Below are 21,120 nucleotides of genomic sequence, written 5' to 3'. Positions count from 1 at the left end.
ACGTGTACAAGTTTTCTCTGAAGCACTTGCACGGGGTCTCCGTTGTGCATGCCGATGTCAAACAGCCTCGGCATTAGGATGTTGGCCTCTATCATGCTACGTGGCTCAACAATAGCATCTGTTCAAAATACAAACAGTATTTGAGTATGGTTTCATGCCTCGTGCTTGAACAATTTTGGATACCTTAGGAAAAAGTGGTCCTCTTACCCTTTGTATTTCTGAGAAAGTAGAAGACCCGAGCTTTCAGAAACTGCTTTAAGTGCTGATTTATAGCTACATGAAGCTCAGTGCGATATACAACTTTTACTTCAGTTACCTGAAAATATCACATCAGAAATTAGCTTAAAAAAAGAATTCAGCCATCAAAAATATTACACTGATAATATTACACTGTAAAATATTACACTAATAAACACTAATGCACAAATTAGGACTTTACAATAAGCTCTTACGTGGGTTTCCTCTTTTGTTTCCTCTGAGACAGATGGGCCCTCTGTTTCACCAGCGACTGTCTGGCCAGGATCTGGGGGGTCTCCATCTTTTGTCTGTGAGGTGTCGTCACCTTTTTTCTCTGACGGGACTTCATCTGTTGTTTCTGAGGTATCTTCATCCGGTTTCTCAGACGGATCTTCATCAGTTTTCTCTGAGGTAATAGTTAAATATATATATATATAATTTTTTTTTTTAAATCATGAGTTTTCCTTAAAAGCTCAGAACTCAATTTCACTTTGTGAAATGCAAATGAAACAATCATGCTTTTGCATTCTACTTGCTAATGTCAATTTAGATATAGACTTCCTTTTAGGTCAGGTATTTCCTGCTAATTCTGAATGGTGTGGAGAGATTTTTTATTTTATTTCTAAGGACTATAACATAATAATGTAAATAGCTTTTTTTTAAATCAGAGGTTTTGAATCAAAAACAAAATGAAGTTAATCAAAGAATACACAATTATACTTTGTGTGATTTCTCTCAAAGAAAGGTATTGTTTGATGTATTTACTGGCTAAAAACAGTGGGAATTCTTAGTTTTCATGCATTTAAGAAATCAGAACAAAACTTCTATATCTGCATCATAAATGTCCAGAAAGTTGTGCTTAGAGAAACTGCACAAATGCTGTTCTAAAATAGTCCAACGTTCCTGCATTCAAGCTGTTTAAATTTTAATAAGTTAATATTGTCTGGCTAGACTTGAAACATTTGTGAATACTAGATGTATCTGACTGAATAATAAGCAGCTCAGTATAGGAAAAAAGCTTTATCAAACAATACTTACTCAAAGGAAATTTAATTTTAACTTGTTCCTCTCTAATCGTTTTATAAAATAGAAGAAATGAAGGTGTATCCTCGTCGAAGACTTGGTCCAGAAAGTGAAGAATTTTCATTTCTTCTTCGCCATCTCCACGATTGAGAAGTTCATCGAAACATTCAGGAGTTTTTTTTAAGTTAAATCCGGCTGAGACCCTCTCCCGGATCCAATCCACTCGCAAATCCTCGTATCCCATTTTGTTTTTAACATCATTTACCAACATTTATTAAGTGAAAATATTACGGTTGAGTTCCAACTGCAGAAGTTTGGTTAACGGCTATCCGTTGCTTTGGCAACGGTGCAACATCTAGAAGAGACGGTGGGTTAAGCAGCTCCCAGAGTCAAGACTGAAAGGCTTCAGTTAGCCTGATTTAAGATGGGCTTGACTAAAAGCCCACTTACAAAAATCTCCAGTTTTTTATGTGCTCAATTTAACAAGCTTACCTTTTTAAAAAACTAAAAACAACTGTTAAAAAAAAAGACCAATGGTTCCTTAATATCTGGGATGTTCAAGTGCAGTTTTAAACAATTATTCAAAAACCAACACTTATTTCGTTCTTATTTCTCTATTTCCAATACGGTAACACTTGGCCCAAATATTAAGCTGTCTGTTATTAACTTAAGTCAATAACAGTCTACAAGCAACAATGCAGTTACCATGCAGCAAGCCCAGTAAAGACTAAAAACTCACCATGGAGAAGAAGTAACTTTTAAAGTTTCGTTGTTGGCACCTGGTCTGATTTATTAGGAAACTGCTGATCTATAGTTGAAATGGTTACGTGAGATTTTCACAGGCAACCATTTCTTGAGTTTACAGAACGGCCACGAAATAGAGAGTTTCCAGTGAGAGTGTTGTGTGGATAAACTACCTTATTAATGTCACAGAAGAATCGTCAGATTGGTTTCAGATGACACCCAATCTGAACCTGTCAGCTGACGGAACAGGTGAGGTTCTGTCAGCTAAAAAACAGGAAAGCAAGGCTGTGATTCACATAGGGTTAATAAAACTGGACAAGCACACTAGAAAAACGTTTAAACATTTAAGAAAAATACAAAAATGTCCTCAAAATAGAATTTTATTAAATCTATTAACAGAAAAGGTCTTCAAGAGAGATACAAGATGGAGTGTTTATCAATTAGGGGGAAAAATGGCCAAATCAACCCTGCATGAGTGAAAAGACCATATTCATTTCATAAACAATTTAGCTAAGATTAAAAGTAAAATATAAGCAGGTCTTCCTCATAACCTGTGAATTACTGGTTTCATGAGCTTTGACATTCGGCTTGTCGGATAAAAAAAAAAAAAAAAAAAAAAAACACAAAAGAAACAAAAAAAAGGGACTGAACAAAGGAAAACAAGCAAGGAATCTCTGGTGTCTGGGTGTGAAACATAAGGTAAGACTCAAATAACTATTGTTTTGTCTGATGCACTGTTTAAACGTTTTTGGTTAAAAGTGTAGACGAAATATGTAGTTGTTGCCAAACTGAAAATGACACCAACAGTAGAAAAACGCAGACATTCCTTCATCCAGAAGTGATGACATTAAAACCTGGTTATGTTTTAAAATAAAAATCAAAGTCAGCAAAAAAAAAAAAAAAAACCTGGTCTACATCGACAAACAATTCAACCTGGCTAATGTGGTGAATACTGATGTAGGATTTTTGAATCAACAAAGCTGAAGTCAACAGGTTAATATATATATATATATATATATATATATATATATATATTTTTTTTTTCCCCATTAATGAAAAATTAGGCCGGCATTGTTATTGACTGATCTAAGAAAGACAGTAGAATGCACACACAAAAGCCCACCCTGCTTCATCTTCAATTCTCTTTTAAAAATACAGACAAAATATAATTCTGAAAATGCACAGACGTATTTCATCTCACCCACAGAAACCTTTAAACCCTCCCACTTTGTTACAGCTTTATAAATAAACGACTGAGGTGGCATGTAGTTGCACCTGTGAAAAGCCGTCTGCAAAATTTAAATGAATGCAGTTTGGGAAGAACCCCATTAGACGGAGCAAATGTATCCCCTTTGAACGGCAAAGATACCATCATCTTCTAAAAGGAGTAAAAAGTTTGGGGAGGAACAAAAACCCCTCTGTTCTGTCGACCTCAACTCGTCAAAGGACACAAGGTCTCATGAGGTCTTTCATTAGGTTGGAGTTTGTTAAAGTATTTCATATCTAAAATGCCACACAAATAAGACGATTAAGATTATTCTTACCAATTGGGATGATAAACTGAATGAGGCGTTTTAGGACAACAAGGATCAAATTGGAATGGAATTGTCCAAATGAATGAATAAAATGGATGAGTCTTGTTAAGTGCTTTAGGGAACTAAAGTGAATAATGACAACCTCTGTGCCTTCAATGAGAGTAAAACAGCAGAGTAAAACAACGGGTCCCATCATCAAGACAAACTGATTTCTAATGTAAAAAAACAAAAAAGCTGCCAGAAGGACTCATGAAACAAATCCAACTTGACGGTGGCCATTGTTGTCGTTTGTAGATTTGTCTGGGGTGGGTACACAGTGGCAGTCTGTTCTGATGAGAACCCTGCTGGCAGTTTCAGCATTAGTGAATATGTATGTGACACTCCAAACTCCCAGCAGTCTAACAAGCAGACGTGCCAAGCAGAGGTATGCAAAAATATGGGTCAAATTTTGCTGTAGTTTTGACATACTTACAGCTGCATGTATGCCACTGTTATTCACTTCCGGAAAAAAAAGTCACACAATTCACCCAGAAGCATTTAACCCGATTTAACAAGTTGGATAAGTTGGACAACAAGTTGGACTCAGTGGATTAAAACCAGATCAGATTTGCAGAAGCTTAGAGAAAACGACAGAAGTTAGGAAAATCTGCAGAAAATAATGATGCACAGTAAAAAAAAAAAAAAAAAAAAATCTGGGGGAGAAAAAATAACAGAAATTATGTGTAAGTGAAAAAGCTAAATGTTATTTAGTTTTTATTAATAAGATCCCAAAAAACAACTGCAAAAAATTGGTTTATCACATTTTAGGGCTTTTGTTTCAAACCAAAATTAGATGTGCGTTTTATAATTTTGCAAAAATTTTGCAAGTGACACATTGATGCTGATCACAGCGCAAAACACTCTTTCTTGCATAAAACTCTATTAATCCTCACTTTTTTCACCAGTGTTTGTTATTTTTTGTTGTCATTTCAAAATACAGCTGAGAGGCCAGTGTGGTAATTTCTTCATGTAAATTGTAAAAACAGGAAAAAATTAAAAATAAATATGAAGAGCACTTTTTGACATCTCTTGATGATGTCTTGTTGAGGTGCTGGCTTCTTGCCACAGAATGTCTCGGTATTGTTAGTCCTTTCACAGTAATCCATCGTGTTCAAAGCTGGAAGGCAGCAGAGAGAAGGAAAAAGGGCAGAACTTGACTCCAGTCCCGCTGTAGAATTTATTCTGAAATTCAACCCTACAGAGGAAGCAAGCAATTGTCAAGAGACATAAAAACACTGATAATTCAGAGAACTGTGATCCTTGGCGTCACTAAAGCGCATACCAGTGCAGCCGAATGGCATGCAGGAACGCAGACAGGCCCTCCATGACGAGAAGGATGGACACGGTGAGAACAGCAAACAGGCCAAACGCAGGAACCAGGATTACAACCCCAAGAGCAGAGTCCATTTGAAGTCCTACTCTCATCACCATGGCCCAAAGCACCTCTGACAGCTCTGACAGGGAAAAAGGTGTGGAGGGATAAAATTAAATTAGTGTACTGTTATTCTGAGGAAATGAAAAAGACACTAAGCAAGAGGGCATTGATCTGAACTCGCCTGTGCTCATTTCACTGCTACAGCTTTTGAAAATAAACAGTGCAGCTTCATTCTTTATTGAGGTTTGCTACTTCACCAAACCTGTACATGGCCCTGAGTGAGCATTACATAAATTCATTTGATGCATCGCTTATGATGTAAAACATCACCCCTTCCCATCAAACCAGTAGAAATCTCTTTGCATAGGTTTCCATACTGTAGCAAAATCCTGTTTCACTGGCACTGGTATGTTTTGCACAAAGATAAAAACTTGTGCAGTTGTTTTCAGAACCATATTCCTGTCAGGTCTGACCAGCTTCCATGTGCTTGCTCAAAACGCCCAGAGCATGATGCTGCCACCACCATGTTTCATCGTAGGGATGGCATGTTCAATAAGTTTCCACCACACATAGAGCTGCACTGACAGTAAACCATCGTACTTACGGGCATGTGCCAGGCTGAGGGCCCACAGTCTCAGGTAGGAAGCTGTGTTTGAGATGCAACCCAGACAATACTCTATGGTGTGGATGGCCTGATGGAGGAACTCATCTGCAAAATTAAACTGCAACAACAACAACAAAAAGAGAGCTCGGTTTTAAAACAAATTGGAAAACAATGATTTTTAAGCATTGCTTAAATATCAAGTTCCACCTCCTCAGAGAGGTGCTCTCCACTACTGGAGAGATCGCTGTGACTGCTGCCCTCCTCCATGTCTTCAGACCTCAGGAGGTAGAGTTCTTCATCGCTACTTCGCCGCACGCGCTCATATCCCTGACGATGCAAAAACAAACTTAGTGCATTTGTAGATTTAAAATGACATAAAAGCCGCGGCTGACAAGCTCTAATCCAATATAAATATGATGCATGTTCCAAGCGGCTGGAGCCTTCTCTTAAAGTACAATCTTAATAGAAGTGCCCTGCTAGTTTTAACTACTATTATCCAATTTTTACAAACTGAAGTAAGGCCACAGCTATATTTTTTCTGTACTTAACCCCGAGTTTAAGTGCAGATTAAGGCACACATTGATGAGCTAACATGTCTTCAGTGCTCACCCTGTACAATCCTAGGCGGTTTTGGCCTCCGTTCTGAAGCCAGCGGAGGTAGACTGGTTTCCCCAGCAGTAAAACAGGCACTGAAAGGACAGCAATGACCACCAGGAATATCTGCAGGCCAGTCTGGAAGAAGATAAACAACTCTCACTCATTCTTGATGCTTTATCACCAGTGCAACTTATTCCACTGGACTGGAGCAGCTTTAGAGAAAATGCATGGAGAAGATCCTAACCTGTCCTGTGTAGAGGGGCTGATTTCCTTTCCCCTGCTTCCCCTGGTCCCCCTGCATGAGGAACATGTTAATGAAGTGGATGAGAATACTGGGGGCCTTTTCGGAGTCCTTTGCGGTGAAGACCAGCCATTTGTAGATTATCATGAACACCAGGTAGCCAAACAGACACAACAGGAACAGGAGTTCAGGCAAAAACACCAAGTAGAGGTTGTACCTCTTCCTAAAGTATCTGTTTTTATTGGGGGGGAAAGAAGGAAAACCGATTAAAACACAACAATTGGCTGGGAGGAACTTTTCTGAGTTTAAAATAATTATATAAAACCTGCAAGAAATGACTTACCGGTGATTGTAAGTGCTGAGGATGACGCCGAAGCTCATGTGTGTGACGCCCAGTATCACGGACATCTTCATCTTATATGAGTTGAGGAATGTGAGGCGATTGGATGCCAAGTTCCAGATCTTTACAAAAATTAAAACATTTAAAAAATTAAAAAATTGGAATTCATTTCTAATTATATTTTTCCTAATACCACAAAGAACAGATTGTTGTGGACATTTTTTGTAAAAATATATCTAAAAATATGTTCAGAACCAGTCATCGTTTTCCTGTATCGATCACAAAACAAATCTTTGGCTGTAACATGATTCAATGTGAAAACATTCAAGGTGAATGGATAGTTTTTGACTGAATTATTACATTTAGATTTCACGAATTACAGTCTTAATTTTAAATGTTAAGGAATAAAGACTATTCCTTGCACATATTTCTTTTAGATTTATATATTTAGTTTAGTTTTTTTTTTTACATTAGCCACAGTAACAACTTTATACATAAGATAATTAAATAGCTAACTTACTGGGTCAATTCCAAAAGGGTATGGTCCTTTAAAAACTCCAGGAACATTTGGATCCAGAGTCAGAGAACGATTCCCTCTGAGGACCTGCAGCCTATAAGACACAGATAAGTAAATCATAAGTGTGTTTCTTGATCAAATCCACAAAGATCCACCGTGAAGATCCTGGCCGTTAAATACTCACGTCCAGACGTTGGCTTTAAACATCGCAGAAACGCTCCACCCAGAGCCAAAGATGTTCAGCGACTTTGAGAAACAGTCATTGTAAATGAAGCCAGTGTAGATGGAGAACAGGCCCATCATCAGAATGATGTAACGCCCCTCAAAGAACGTGTTCCAGATCTGCAGTTTACAGTCACGTGTCAGACATGCCACAACGAGGAGGCCTTAATATGGACATTACGCACCTCATTTCTGGTGTTTTTCAGCTTGCGGTTGTTCTCGTACCGCACCATCCACAAGGCGAACAGAGACATAATGATCCCATGACCCAGGTCCCCAAACATCACAGCAAATAAGAAGGGGAAGGTTATGATTGTAAAGGGAGCTGAAAGTAAAAGAAAATGGTGGGAATAATTAAAAGTCAGTTAATTACCTTTAAAAACCTTTCATAAAATTTTGTGATTGGGTTTTATTAAAACACAAAAATACACAATAAAAAAAAAAGATTTCTGAGATTAAATCCAACTCACCTGGGTTTACCTCCCTGTAGGAGCCCACTCCATAGGCATCCACTATGTTTTGGAAGCCAGAGGTAAATTTGTTGGTCCTGATCAGAGTCGGGGGGGTATCAGTGGTAGGGATGCGATTGACAAAAGAGGGAACAGTGGCTCCACTTTTCCTCTGAAATATCAATGAAACAATAAAGTTTCACTAAATTCTGGTAATAAAAATCCGGATGATTTTGACTCTAAAATTATGTTAATCGATATCCTTCATTATTCAGTCAGCTGTAGCAAAGGGTGGATAAAACACTGTATAGGGACTATTATGTTTATGATTCAGTAATGGATAATACTGACTGTTCTCTAGTAAAAGATTGATGACTTCTTACTGACCAAAATATAAAGGATGAAAATAGCAAGTCCTTATCAAACAACTGTTTTAATAAGAAAAGGCAGGTTTACAGGAAACAAACTCCTACTTTGGAAGCAGAGTCAAAGCTTTTTCTCACCGAGCCGTCTTCCAAGGCTCTCCGCAGTTTAGGAATGTCGTTAACAGGACACCACACCTCAGCGATCAGGCACTTATTAGTCACATCGAAACTGCAGAGGTTCAGAATGTAGTAGATGGCCTTCATTTTCTTGACTTGGACAACCCAGGTGTAGACCGATTCGGAAGCCTTGATCAGGACCTGCCTCAGGTAGTCTTCTGTTCTGTGAAGTACCTTGAACAGAGAAAAGATTTGGATTCCTGATGAATTTGTACAAAGCGTGGCATCTGGCCATCCCTGTGGTCACGGTGAAGTCCACTGCCAGGTGGTTAAAAAAAAACATCGAACACTGAATATGTTGCAAGAAAAACAAAACGAAAAAGAGAGAAAAAAACACAACTAAATAAATCCGAAGGGTTCAGCTCTTTAGTTTGACAGCTGGTAAAAACCTGCATAACAAGACAGAAGACATACTGTGTGTAGATCTTGAATGCGAGTTCTCAGGCCTTCCACAACATCGTTCCTCTCATCGTTGTTACTGGGATATGGGTACAAGTGACAGTGGTAGCTGCAATTTGGGGAAAAGTATATTACTAAGAAGAACTACAAACAGGAAATAAAAACATAAGGTAGCAAATGTGAGGCAGCTTTACGCGCGCTATAATTACCAATCGCAGATCTTCTTTACTTTCTGGCCAATTTGGTCCCCCCAGTACGAGATGAGGAACACTACATTTTTAGTGGGCTCACCCTGCATAGAGAAAATAAGAAGTTATCGAAACACATGAAGGTCTTTCATAGGAGTCTTGAGTACCAAATCCCATTTACCTCTTTCCATAAAACATGCCCATCTTTATTTGTTCCAATTAAGAGAATCTAATAACTCTGTCTGTAAAATTTGTCTGACTTTCTAGTAGTGAAAGCTTGTCTGTTACAGCATTAATGATTGGTCACAGTCCTGGATGCTTGCCGTCTGGTCAAGCGGTGAAACAAGATAATCTGATTACAGCTGTCTGTGGACGTGATCACAAGAGTCGCTGCTGGCAGCCACCAGGAGGGCACTTTAAACAAGATTTTTATTTGAATTATAAATTTGCTTTTTCCACATATTTTTTCACATATTACGTTTTGGCAACATTGTTTCTAAATTTATTTTATCCATAAATCAAAAGTGTGGCATGTATGTCTCAGTAAACTTTACGCATTTATATTTAAATGATATTGCAGAACTTTGCAAGACAACTAAAGTCTAATAGAGAAACATTCAGGTCTAAATGGAAACAATCAGGTTTTGCTACAGATTGCCAATTAGATTTGGGTGTGAACTCTGACAGGGTCAAAGCATTCCAGTGCAGCTCTGGTTATATGTTCATGGTTGTTGTCCGGCTAGAATGTAAACTTTTGCTCCTGATTTAAGTCTCTTGCATGTTCTAACAGGTTTGCTTCCAGTTTCGTTTCACAATTGGCTTCATCCATCATTCCAGCTTTCAAATTCATTAGCGTCCGCTACAAAGGATGTTGCCACCACAATGTGTCATTGCGAGGGTGTTGGGTTCAGGGTGATGCCCTGAAGAGCCCGTTTCTGCTCGTTTCCGTTCCTCTCATCCTCTTACACATATACTGCTCTTATTATTCTAGACTGTTTTGCTATCTTTCCAGTGTACACTCACAAAGAGGAAATGTAACGTGCCAGCAAACGGTATTAAACTTCATGGTCTCTGTGAGACGTCAGGAACCTACTGTGTCGGGATCTTCCAGGTACTCTTCAACCTCCGCGTAGCTCAGGATGGTGTAACCTTTGCAAACTCTCCAAAGCATTCGCTCAAAGGCTTCGATCTTTGCTCTTTGGATCAGCCCCGAAATGAAGCTGCAACAAAAGCATTAAAACATACATAAATCAGTCTGCAAGATGCATGACCACAATATTAAACTATTGCCTAGTTAAAAAAAATTTCATTTAAAATGTTCTGATCTGGAAATTAAAAAAAAAGCAAAAGATTGTGAAACGGAGTCTAAACTTTCAGCGAGATGAGTGAATGATTATCTCCTCTCCTTTTAATTACAAACTATTCTGCACATTTTTAGTAAATAATTAAATTTTAAGCTGTCTGTTGAACTCGCTGTGTGTGGTTGGGTGATATTTCCTGTGTTGAAAAAGTGAGGAGAGAAGATGAAGATTTAGAAACACCTCAGATCAATTATCAGTACAAACAAAGACTGAGCCTGACGTGTGTTGAGAGTAATATCCTGTGCTAGTTTTCCTCCACAGATTTAGAACATTTGTCAAGAGCACCTTCTTTTAAGCATTTGCTGCTTCCCCTAAATTGTAAATGGGACTTTTTATGGCTTTCTTTTAAAAAATGACTTTCTTCTTCCTCTCTTCTATAAACAGCCAGATTCACAGAGTGCACAGCTAATATTTGAACTTTCTATGATCTCTGCTGCTCCTCTGTAGTATCCAGAGGTGTCTTGACTCCTCCTCTGATTAATGTTGTTTGTATCTTTTTTCTTGCACTTTACAGTTACGCAACACTACGTATAAGTCTATTACATGACCTTGTGATGACGAAATGTGAAAGGGTTCCAACTGTATGAATGAATAAACAGTATTTTAATGAGTAAAACCTAAAAATGTAATTTACCCACAGTTTAAAAACCTTACGGTATATAAAAAAATAAACATTATTTGATCTTCTGTCACATTAGTAGAATCACTGCAGCACATACCCCAGTTTGGCTCCTAGCCTCTGCATGCTGCTGTAGTCCATCCGTGTATCTTTTTCTAGAAACGGAAACTCCTCATACTGGACTTGCAGTGGTTCTCGCTATTGGAAAGGAGGGAAAGAAAACATTCAACTCAAAATTTTAGTCGCGTGAAACTGAGCCGAGAGTATGACTTTATCTGAATTATGTGTACCTCAGCACTTCTCTGCACAAAGTTGCGTGTGATCCGAAGCATGTGTGTGTACTCTGTGAGCTCCAGCAGATTCTTCTGCAGCTTTTCCTTGTTTCTGGTGACTTCACCCAGTTCAACCTCAAGCCTCTGAAGCTGCTCCTGTAATTACACGTATGAAGATGTGTAACAAGCGGAAGAATGCAGCTCTAATGGCCACAGTAAAGGGAATCGTTACCATTATAGTCATTATATGCTTGGGCGAAGGAGCCACAGGGTTCATGTCTCTTTCTGGCAGTGAAATGTCTGCTTTCTTGATTTCCCTCAAAAGGTAACCTGTTGAAAACAACAAGCAATATTCTTTAAGGACATGCTTTCCGAGCTTCGACATACTGTGGATATCCTTTAAATAACATGGAAAAGCATGAAACCCAAGACTGACAGTGTGTTATTTTCTTCTTAATCTAATAATACAGCATTTGGCTAACCAAAGACAGCAGTGCATTCAGCTGAATCTGCAACCACCTGATGTTTCTCATGACCACAGAGTCACTTGGGTCTTCAGAGAGGATATCCACTGAGGCTTCACTTATTTGTCTTAAGTTTATCTTGCTACTGTGAGAGAAAATCCTTCCATTTAAAAAGATTTTGTTGTGGTTTTGACTAGCACAACTTACCATAGTTAGACTAGCACAAAAAGCAGCGTCTCCATGTTTATCCTGCAGAATTTAGACACATACCTTAAAGTCTGGGATTCTAAATATCATATCCAAATCAAGTATTTTCAGTTATAAGATGGCACAAGAGAGTAACATGTTCATCCTTCTTGATATTTTCTGGAGTATCACCCAGGTGGGAACAAACTGATGTCCTGTTATTGACGGCTGCTTTTATATATACCTCCCAGAAAAAGTCTGGCATGAAATCAACAAAGCTAAAATAGGGAATGGCAGCACCTGTCAAAATCTGGTCATCTGTTGCAGCAGCGTGAATGAACAGACCACAAGTCTCCTCAGAAAACGCTGTTTCCCTTTACATATTTTCTATAAGAGCTTTTGAGGAAGAAACAGTGAAGACCTACTTAATTTTTAATAGCCAACTTCAAATCTCCCTCTGCAGTAAGAACATCCACGCTCAACATCGTTGTGCTTATCAAGAGCTGATTGTGCTTTGTTACAATTTGTTCCCTGAATAGAAATGGTATAGTTTTCAACTGGACTGCACAAAAATTGTTTGATTTTGATGAGAATCACTAAAAAGTTGATTCTCAGTGTAACTCTACCTCACCAAAACTCAACACTAGATGAACGCAGACAGTTGATATGAGGTAGAAAGCCCTACTACTGAATGCAACAAATTGGAGAAAAATAAAAAATAAAATAAAATATTTTAACCTTACCAAGGATCCTCTCCATCTCTTCACATTTTTTGATCTCATTTACATGTTTTCGCTGGAATGAGTTCACATTAGGATTGAGCTGGAACAGATGCGAGAAAGTCCATTAGTCATGCGCAGGATCAAGAACATGGCGGTTAAAGGAGACACTGATATCTTCAGAAGAGACATAAACACACAGTTTACAAGTAGATGCATTGACTGATTCACAACAGGATCAGAAACAGCTACGAGTAAACTGTTCTGCTTTTCACCCAAAACACACCGACAGCACGCTAAGAGTAAAAGCAGACAATAAAACACAAGACAAGCAGAATCAACAACTAATTTGTTGTTTTTATCCATTTATGATAACTGTTATTTTTTAATCTGGTATACCAAACAGAGGTGCACTGACCAGGCTTTCCCTGGTCAGTACTAATTTTAAGTGTTCTTTTTTTCCGAGGTTTGAATTGCTGTGTGTAATTTTGACCAATACCATTTTTTAAAAATCTACAGAGTACAAGATGTAAGAGAAAAATTAAAATGTATTCCCAGGCAGGCTTAAAATCAACGGTTATGTGATTTTTAATAAACTATTTTTAAAAAGTGCGTCAAACTAAATGCGTTTGTCTCGCATCATATTAAAAAAAATAGGTTTCCAGTCTTAATAAGTTAAATAAATGTAGGATAATGGTATTTTCCAGTATTTGACCCACCGATTCCTAGTGGATCCGATCAGGAATAAACTGGTCAATCTCTAGCTTTTATTATCATCAGTAATTTAGTTTGTTTATTTTCTCATTGGATGTCAAGACTCCAAACATTTCTTTTTATGACCCAAACTTTGGAAACCACCTATTTAGAATAAGCACAACATTCATGGTTTAACCTATTATACAGAGTATGCAGACAGTATTCTTTTTCGAGGGTTGTTTGACAGTTGACTTTACAAAACTTAGGCAAATTATATTTAAATTTCCCTCGTGGATGATGCATCTGAAAGAAACCAGTTCTATGAATTTTCAGAGCGCAGAATAGTGTCTGAACTGTGAACTAACTTTATACAGTTCCAAGAATCGAGTCATATGAAACTTCATTTCATTTCATTTTGCGTGGGCAAGTTCTGTCATAACTCGATAGTTTCAAAGTGACTTCTTATTGTGACTTGGCAATCAAACGAGGACAATTGCACTACAAAAAATACAAATAAAACTTACGTCTCTGAACTCCACCAGTCCCAGTTCTCCCAGTTCACTGATGCAATCGTAAGCTGACCCGGACTGCAGAAACAGCTGGGCCAGGCACATTTCCTCACCTCGGAGCAGAGAGCTCATCCTGACAGCGTATATTTCCCTGTTTCAATAAGCAAGCTGGCCAGAACCGGAGCGGGTTTTTGGAGGGTAAAAGCCAACACTCGTCCCTCACGTCCTTCCTTGTTCTTCCATGACTCAGCTCAGGAGATAAAATGATGTTTCACTTACATAACTCTGAATTTACACGCTACAAACAGGAGCCGTTCCTGCTGTTAGCCAGCTAATAGGTTAGCTGGTTGAGCCGTCTCCGCGATTACTGGTTAAGCGTTGGGTTTCTTTATTGTCTTTTTAAAATATATATATAAGTTTATTAAGCTCACCATATAGTTTTGTAGTAAGTCATCTCACAGTTTATAAAGTTTTAGAAGTGAGTTTGCCATCTTCGTAACTCTCCACGTCACTTTATTTCTCACTGATGACTACGACCAACTTCTACCAGAGCGAATCAACCAATGACAACCCGTCTCAGGAGTCTGCGCACTGCCGCCTACTTAATATTTTAAGCCCTCTGCTCTGTCTGCAGGCTAATACAAACAACCACAGCCATATAGGGTTCATGCATGCAAACAATGAAGTCTAACCAGCCTCTTTGGGGGCCCCACCTCCACGATAGCCCATTTCTACTTTTGCGCAACAAATTGCATAGTTTCGGTTGATATAGATATAGGTTATTATAATAACAAATACTTTATTTCTCAGTTCCAGTTCATATCCTCGTTGAGCATGAAAATGATACATAATGCATTTACAAATATCTATTTTGTAAAATAATTTCAGATAATGAGGTATTACAAGATCACGTTTTATTTTTAATGAAATTGTTATTTATGTTAAGATGTGAAACATCTGTCCTCTTGCTGGGGTCGAAGTGTCCCATTTCTTTAAAGATCTTTATGTATCATATTGTCTATCAGTCTGAGAGGTTGGTGTTTATTTTTTAGCATCATATTTAAGTACCCAATGTTAGACAGAACAGCCCAGAAAGAGCTACCCACAAAGAGGCCACAGCTATTTGAGGTAAGGAAGTGATGTACAGTAATGCTGAAGATTACACACAAGCACCCCAGTTAAAAATATACACATTAATTTTGGCGTTGTTAACATAGCTTCTAAAGTGTGAACGGTTTTCTATTTTTTTTTTTAGTATACATACACGGGGCCTTAAACAGCAGCAATGTTTGTTGAGGTTTGGTTTGGCTATCAACAAAATCTTAAGACTCTTTTTGTTTTTTCTGTTTTACTTAAGAATATTTTCTCCCTGTTTTAACCTTATTTTATGTTTATTGTTTCTGTAGTTTACTTGACATTTTTAGTTAAATTTTGAATCAATTAAACCCAATATCCACAAGGTTTATTTAATATAATTGCTGTGATTAATTAACTATATAGTTGTCTGGACATAATCTTAGTTTCAACAATCACATTAGTTTTTCAAGATATATGGTTAGAATTTGAATTAGAACAGGATTGTATAAAATGTATCTCTCCAGGACAGCGAGAAGGATGTGAGCATGGTAAAAATAAATAAGTCTTGCTCTATGAGAACTAGAGCAAGACTATAAATTATGCATTTTTTTCTAAAGCTTTATACATATCTTTACCAGAGGTTAGAGATAGCTGTAAATTGGTTTTCAAGATGGATCAAGTCAATTTAAACAAAAACTACAAATCTTAAACTCTCTGTCTGGATTACCACCACTCCACAGCAAGTTTAAAAGACTGAGTCACTTTCTTTGCACAAATATTTGAACATTTCAAAGCTTTGTGGATTTTATGATCAACCACAGTAAGACATCAGTGTTTAGAAATAAACCAACTTCACTGAAGGATTAACACCTCAGTGGTTTTAAGAAGATTACAGTGTTAAGATTGTGCCCTTTTATTTACTTTTCTCATGAATCATTTCAAACAAGAACTTTTATCAGGAACCTGAGTCTCAAGGGTGTTTTGATGAAAGCTAGTTAGGAAATACAAAATCTTGTCGTAAGTCTTGTCAGTGAACAGGAAAAAAAAATCTAATTACAAAATATGAGCTATAAATTAGTTGAGTTCAAGATTTTAAAAAAATTCTGAAAAAAAATCAGAACTGGGCATACTGATCCATTACAAACGCTACGGCAAATACGGGTCGGATCAGAAGTGCAGGACAGCACAAAACGGTCACACACCTTTTAAAAGTAGTATCATTATTATGCTTTGAAAACATATTTTGAAAAATATCTTTATTACAAAAATATACAAATACACCTTAAATCTATAAAAAGAACATGTCCACATTTACAAAATCAGTATTTATAGAAAAATACACAGTATTTCAGACAGTTGAACATGGCATATTGACATTGTATCTCTATTTAGTATTTTGCACTTTTGCTGATTTACCAGAAACTCCTCCTTTAAATTTTCAGAGCATTAGAGTCAAACATTGTGCCACGCCTGTCTTATTTGTCTCCATGGAGTTCCAAGAATTGCTGCCGTAACAAACATGAAAACCAAAATCATCCCTTTGGCCAACGACAAAAAATAAGGTTCACCTGTGACAAAGAAACGTAAAACATGTTATTACAGTACTGTCATAATTTTATTCACTCTGCCATCTGCTCTTTTGGTGGAATACCTGTATAATATCTGGTGAAGGGAAAGGCGAGCTCAGGCCAACACACATCATTCCTGTCACAGTCATACTCTGTGAAGTTGATCTGAAACCTAGAATAAAGAACACTCCCTGTCAACAAATCGATTATGTATCTAGACAATATAAACAATCTAAATATGTACGCGCCTGGTTTTGGCTGGTCCTGTATCGACATCAAAAAAGGTGACTGAGGAGGTGACTGGGAACACCTGTCTTTTTTCTGGGTCCTCACATACAGAGACGCTACCTCCCCTACAATCCAGAGCCCAAGTAGACATGCCGTAACTCCCAAACACAAAAAGAAATTGGTTATAAATACTTGTTACGTTAAGAACATACCACACAAAGATTTGCAACGACTAAAAGCAGGCTGCGTTGCTATGGCTAATTATCTAATACCTGATTTCTAAAGCTTGGATTTCTTTTTGAGGTATTCCATCTACCAGGCTGGAGGTGAGGCTCCAAACACTGATGCGTTGGTGAAATGGAATATCACTGCACACACCTGAATTGTTGTTCATCGCCGCGCTTGAGTTTGGTGTCACAACTGCATTAGATTTGTGTAATAAATCATTTGTTAGAACATCTATCTGGCACAAATCAACAAGGCAAATGTAGGCGAACGCTAAATAACTTAAGAGTTGATTTAGAGGAAGAATTTGCTTCTCTATTAAATCTACTTACAGCTTATGTTTAGCCAGTCTGTCATAGATGTAAGATCTGGGTTACCACGCTGTGCTACATATGCCGCTGTGGTCAGAGCACTCTGCAGAGCAGCAACAGTCTCTCTAAAACGCGGAAAAACATGACATCAGTTGCTCTAACACATATGTATTTCACGTAGTTCCTTGGAAAAGTATTCCTACCCTTTGAAGGTCTTAACATTTCTGTCACATTCTTGTAAAGTCAATAAATGATAGGTTGTGTTCGTAAAGTGACAAATTGTGGGAGAGTCCAAGTGGCATGCATACTTTTGCAAGGCACTGTAGTTACACATCAACTAAAGATAAAGGATCATGGTGAGCAGCCAACCTCAGGAGATCACATTGGGTCATATTTTCCTTCCCGATAGGCAGCAAGCAACCTGAAGTTGAATTCTCCCCAAACACAACTGGCTTCATGCTGTCAGTGGAACAGAGACCATCACCCACTATCAACCAGATCAGAAAACAGGGAGGATAAAGTATAAAGTTTGAAATGTGTGCAACTTAGTGTTAATAAACATTAATTAACACGGTTACTACAAGGATTTGTACCTGGTTTCCAAATATTGATCGGTGTCCTCTGTATTAATTCTGTATTATTGACCAGAATGCCAGCAATAACAGGTCGACCCACTTGATAACCTGTCACGTGAAATTGGTGTTATCCACCGTAAGAGTAGCAACCTCAACAACTGGAAAAAAAAAGAAAAAAAGATTTTCTCTCACCTGGGTTTCCTGAGTTGGGCTCGGCTATAGATTCTCCATTTAGAAACACAACAGAATATCTTGTAGTCACTGTTTAGAGGACAGGACAGCAGAATATGTCAGCCCACACAACAAGACTTTAGCTTTGAAAATTAAAGAGTTTCGCAAGACTTACAGCTTCCATTTGAGATAACTGTCCCAACAGTGCGAGTCAGTGAGATATTGGTGATGCCATTTTCTTTCCAGTAGAATTTGTAATCTAGCGCTAAGGTCACAGTCTCACACCTCAGCCTCTCACCTGGAGATAAATACATACCCATTTTAAGTTAGATGTTAGACAGAGTCAGTTTATTTGTTTTAGTGATTAAAGTCTACATATAAAAAAAAAAAAATCACCTTGACCACTTGAAAGGAACAAATCAGGGGACTTGTCATCAGTTAAATTTACCTTCACAACGCCTGGTTAAAAAAAACACACACACACATACTTGCGCTCAAAAAGTGTCAAAGCACATCAAAACGCTGATTTAATTATGTAAACTGGTAAGACCCACCGCCTTGCCCATTTAGCACGTCAACGCTCAAATCTTCTTCCAGCGTTTTTAAGGGAGGACTAGTCGGGCACGAGTGAAAAAGAGTTACACACTGTACTTTGAAATTTTCCAGAAAGGCCACAGGAGCACCAGAGCACCGTCCCAGGACCATCTAAAAAACAAAACCGCATATAACGTGTGATTAGTTGTAAGCCTGACAAGAAAAAAGTAAAAGAATACAACAAAAATTCCTACAAAAAATAAAAACAAAAGGTAACACTAATACAACCAACCTGAGGAATAGTGAAGTACTTGTCGTCGGATGTGACAACAGGACTTCCCTGAATATAAGGAGTAAATGGCATTGGAGCAGACACCACAGGCTCTTGGAAGGATGGGCCAGGCCTGGGTGCACTACACCAGGAGAGTGAAAAAAATGTAGCACAAAAATTACTGAATAAAATAAAAAATACAAACCAAAAAAAGACTTTGATGAAAAATATTCTCACACTGTGTCTCCTTGATAGAAGAGACCCAGGTATGGGTTGTTTTCAGGTGGAGAAGTGACACATAAAAATGGAAACCAGTCTTGGGAGTTTTCAGCAGAACGCACAGAGCACTGGAAATCTGGAGCAGGGGAGACCTGTCCCCCAAAGGGTCCCAGCAGACAGTGGGATGCAAAAATCTTTAGATCTTCGTTGGAACAGTCCTGGTAGGAAACACAAATAAGAAGATTTAAAAGAGAAAACAAACACATTTGACCAATTGTGTTTGTTAAATTGCTATAATAAAAACCGGTACCTGGTCACAACAGCAGCGTACATCACATGCTCTGGATGTCAGGTCACATGGACAAACACCAAGAGGTTGGTACACTTGGTTTGCAAATACTGTGTTGTTATCTGAAATGAACAGACGACATTTAGAAAACAAGCTGCTTTTAAAGCTCTCATTTCACATTATGATGAGAAAGGCTTAATTCAAATCACCAGATCCTGCATGAGGAGGAAACAACCGGGCGTTTATGGTGGCTTGGATCAGCAATGACGCCTGAGGTCTGGTTCCAAGGCAGGCGGACACCTGAAGAGTTTCCAGAACACACTGCGGTTTCGGACAGCAGTCGGCACTTGTTTCGTTCTCACCACACAAATGCAGGCTTTGATTCAGTGTCAGTTGAACACGAATTGCACTCTGGGAAGCAGAATTAGATTGACATCAGCATAAGCAAGAGGTGAATTTGCTAAGGTTTTTTTTTTGTGTCTATATGTGCAGTGGCTGAGTAAAGTTGACGGGCTTTTTACCTTTCCCATTTGCTCAGTTGTGAGTGCCCACCGTGTTGCTTCTGTTACACATGATGGTGAACCAGTGCTTCCTATGAAAGAAAACAATTATGTTATTACAATTCATGTTGTTTGGAGGCTTTTCTTCAGCAGTGATATCTGGTCACTGTTCATGGGAAGAAGGATGAAGTTAAATTTAGAGCAATCCTAAAAGAGGAACTCCAGAAGACTCGACACCAAGACACATGTTCACTTTACTGCAGGACAGTGAACCTACACTTTCAGCCAGAGTTGCAATGGTGTGATGTAGATAACAGTAGGTTCTTCTATTAGAATAGACATTTAATGTAATTTTTCTTTCTCTTCATATTTATGGGTTGCTTTATATTGGTCAATCGCAATAAATTCCAATAAAACAAAATGCATTAAGGTACATGATTGTAAAGTTAAAAGGATATATGAATATTTACAATTACAAGGCACTGCACAAAATCTGTCTTTTTATTTATTTTTTTCTGGTCGAGCTAAACTGAAAACCAAACTGTTCCATTAACAATTAGTAAATGTTTTGTGGGGTGTTTTGTCTACCTGTTGTGCTGGAAACAGAAACCGTCTTCAGATTCAGTGAGATCCCTGATGTGTTTCCGAGCAGAAATGCAGAGACTTTTGGTCCGTTGGAGATAAGAAACGACGGCTGAAAAACTATGAATGAAAAATACAATTACTGTTTAGTTACAGTTCCAACCATCTAAGAGACATAAAATGAGTTTTAGCTAGTTCCTGTACGAAACGAAGAGTATTGTTAACTTCAAAACGATAACTTTGAGGCGAATTACGTAGAAAGATCTTACCCAGAGCGTATTGAGGACGGAAAAAACTGACGAGGAATAAGATAAATGAAGTCTGACCTGAAATAGACGCAGAAAGTACACCGATATTAGCCATTTCGCTATTATAGATTGGACATTTGTAAACTCTGTGAGGTGTCCTAGCAACAAAGTGTTAACCAATCACGGCCGAGAAGCCTTCTTCTTCTTCTGAGAAAACACAAATCTAAGCTGTGCGTACAGTACTCAACAGCGACCTCATCCACTCAAATCATGAGGTCCCTGAAGACTCAGTGTCATGAGTCTTCACTGAGTCTTCAGGGAAATTTCCCAAATGATTTCTAGCTTCCTAATGGATATAAACATTTTCAAAAATTGTAACACAATTATTCTAACATGGTACACAATGTATAAAATTAGCCTTCATCTAGCACATGAAGTAATCTC

At 38.1% G+C, this 21,120-nt stretch overlaps 3 protein-coding genes across 4 annotated transcripts in view; all 3 read right to left on the bottom strand.

Annotated features, from left to right (window-relative positions):
• dnah10 (dynein axonemal heavy chain 10) overlaps positions 1–2,266 on the bottom strand; it is a 34,536-nt gene extending 32,270 nt beyond the window's left edge. The window contains exons 1-4 of the mRNA XM_008418650.3: positions 1,276–2,266; positions 453–643; positions 208–316; positions 3–118 (exon numbers count right to left, since the gene is read on the bottom strand). Coding sequence (XP_008416872.2) covers positions 3–118; positions 208–316; positions 453–643; positions 1,276–1,531 — 672 coding nt within the window. The 5' untranslated portion in view covers positions 1,532–2,266. The remainder of the gene's footprint in view (positions 1–2; positions 119–207; positions 317–452; positions 644–1,275) is intronic.
• A 102-nt stretch (positions 2,267–2,368) lies between these two features.
• On the bottom strand, positions 2,369–14,463 carry atp6v0a2b (ATPase H+ transporting V0 subunit a2b). Its single transcript, XM_008418651.3, has 20 exons — positions 13,894–14,463; positions 12,698–12,776; positions 11,537–11,634; positions 11,323–11,460; positions 11,133–11,230; positions 10,146–10,272; positions 9,074–9,156; positions 8,880–8,973; positions 8,427–8,639; positions 7,945–8,095; positions 7,660–7,799; positions 7,437–7,594; positions 7,256–7,346; positions 6,739–6,857; positions 6,399–6,627; positions 6,167–6,289; positions 5,765–5,884; positions 5,558–5,675; positions 4,861–5,032; positions 2,369–4,773 (listed from the first exon to the last, which is right to left on the bottom strand). The coding sequence occupies exons 1-20, from the start codon at positions 14,008–14,010 to the stop codon at positions 4,671–4,673; spliced, it is 2,571 nt and encodes an 856-aa protein (XP_008416873.2). The 5' UTR covers positions 14,011–14,463; the 3' UTR covers positions 2,369–4,670.
• A 1,731-nt stretch (positions 14,464–16,194) lies between these two features.
• tctn2 (tectonic family member 2) lies at positions 16,195–20,928 on the bottom strand. 2 transcript variants are annotated; one of them, XM_081610659.1, is made up of 18 exons: positions 20,755–20,928; positions 20,435–20,548; positions 19,868–19,938; positions 19,556–19,757; positions 19,368–19,468; positions 19,076–19,275; positions 18,860–18,980; positions 18,588–18,738; positions 18,430–18,492; positions 18,209–18,331; positions 18,055–18,123; positions 17,881–17,970; positions 17,657–17,774; positions 17,309–17,412; positions 17,024–17,171; positions 16,772–16,909; positions 16,607–16,695; positions 16,195–16,523 (listed from the first exon to the last, which is right to left on the bottom strand). In XM_081610659.1, the coding sequence occupies exons 1-18, from the start codon at positions 20,789–20,791 to the stop codon at positions 16,408–16,410; spliced, it is 2,055 nt and encodes a 684-aa protein (XP_081466785.1). In that variant the 5' UTR covers positions 20,792–20,928; the 3' UTR covers positions 16,195–16,407. The 2 variants fall into 2 exon arrangements, with proteins under 2 accessions (XP_081466785.1, XP_008416875.2); XM_008418653.3 differs by having other exon boundaries at positions 20,698–20,927.
• Positions 20,929–21,120: the final 192 nt, after the last annotated feature.

The sequence above is a fragment of the Poecilia reticulata genome, chromosome 9 (assembly GCF_904066995.2).
Source record: "Poecilia reticulata chromosome 9, P_reticulata-male-v2, whole genome shotgun sequence".
Classification (NCBI taxonomy): Eukaryota; Metazoa; Chordata; class Actinopteri; order Cyprinodontiformes; family Poeciliidae; genus Poecilia; species Poecilia reticulata.
Note: the sequence above shows the minus strand (reverse complement) of the source record. Positions and strands in the feature narration are given on the sequence as shown.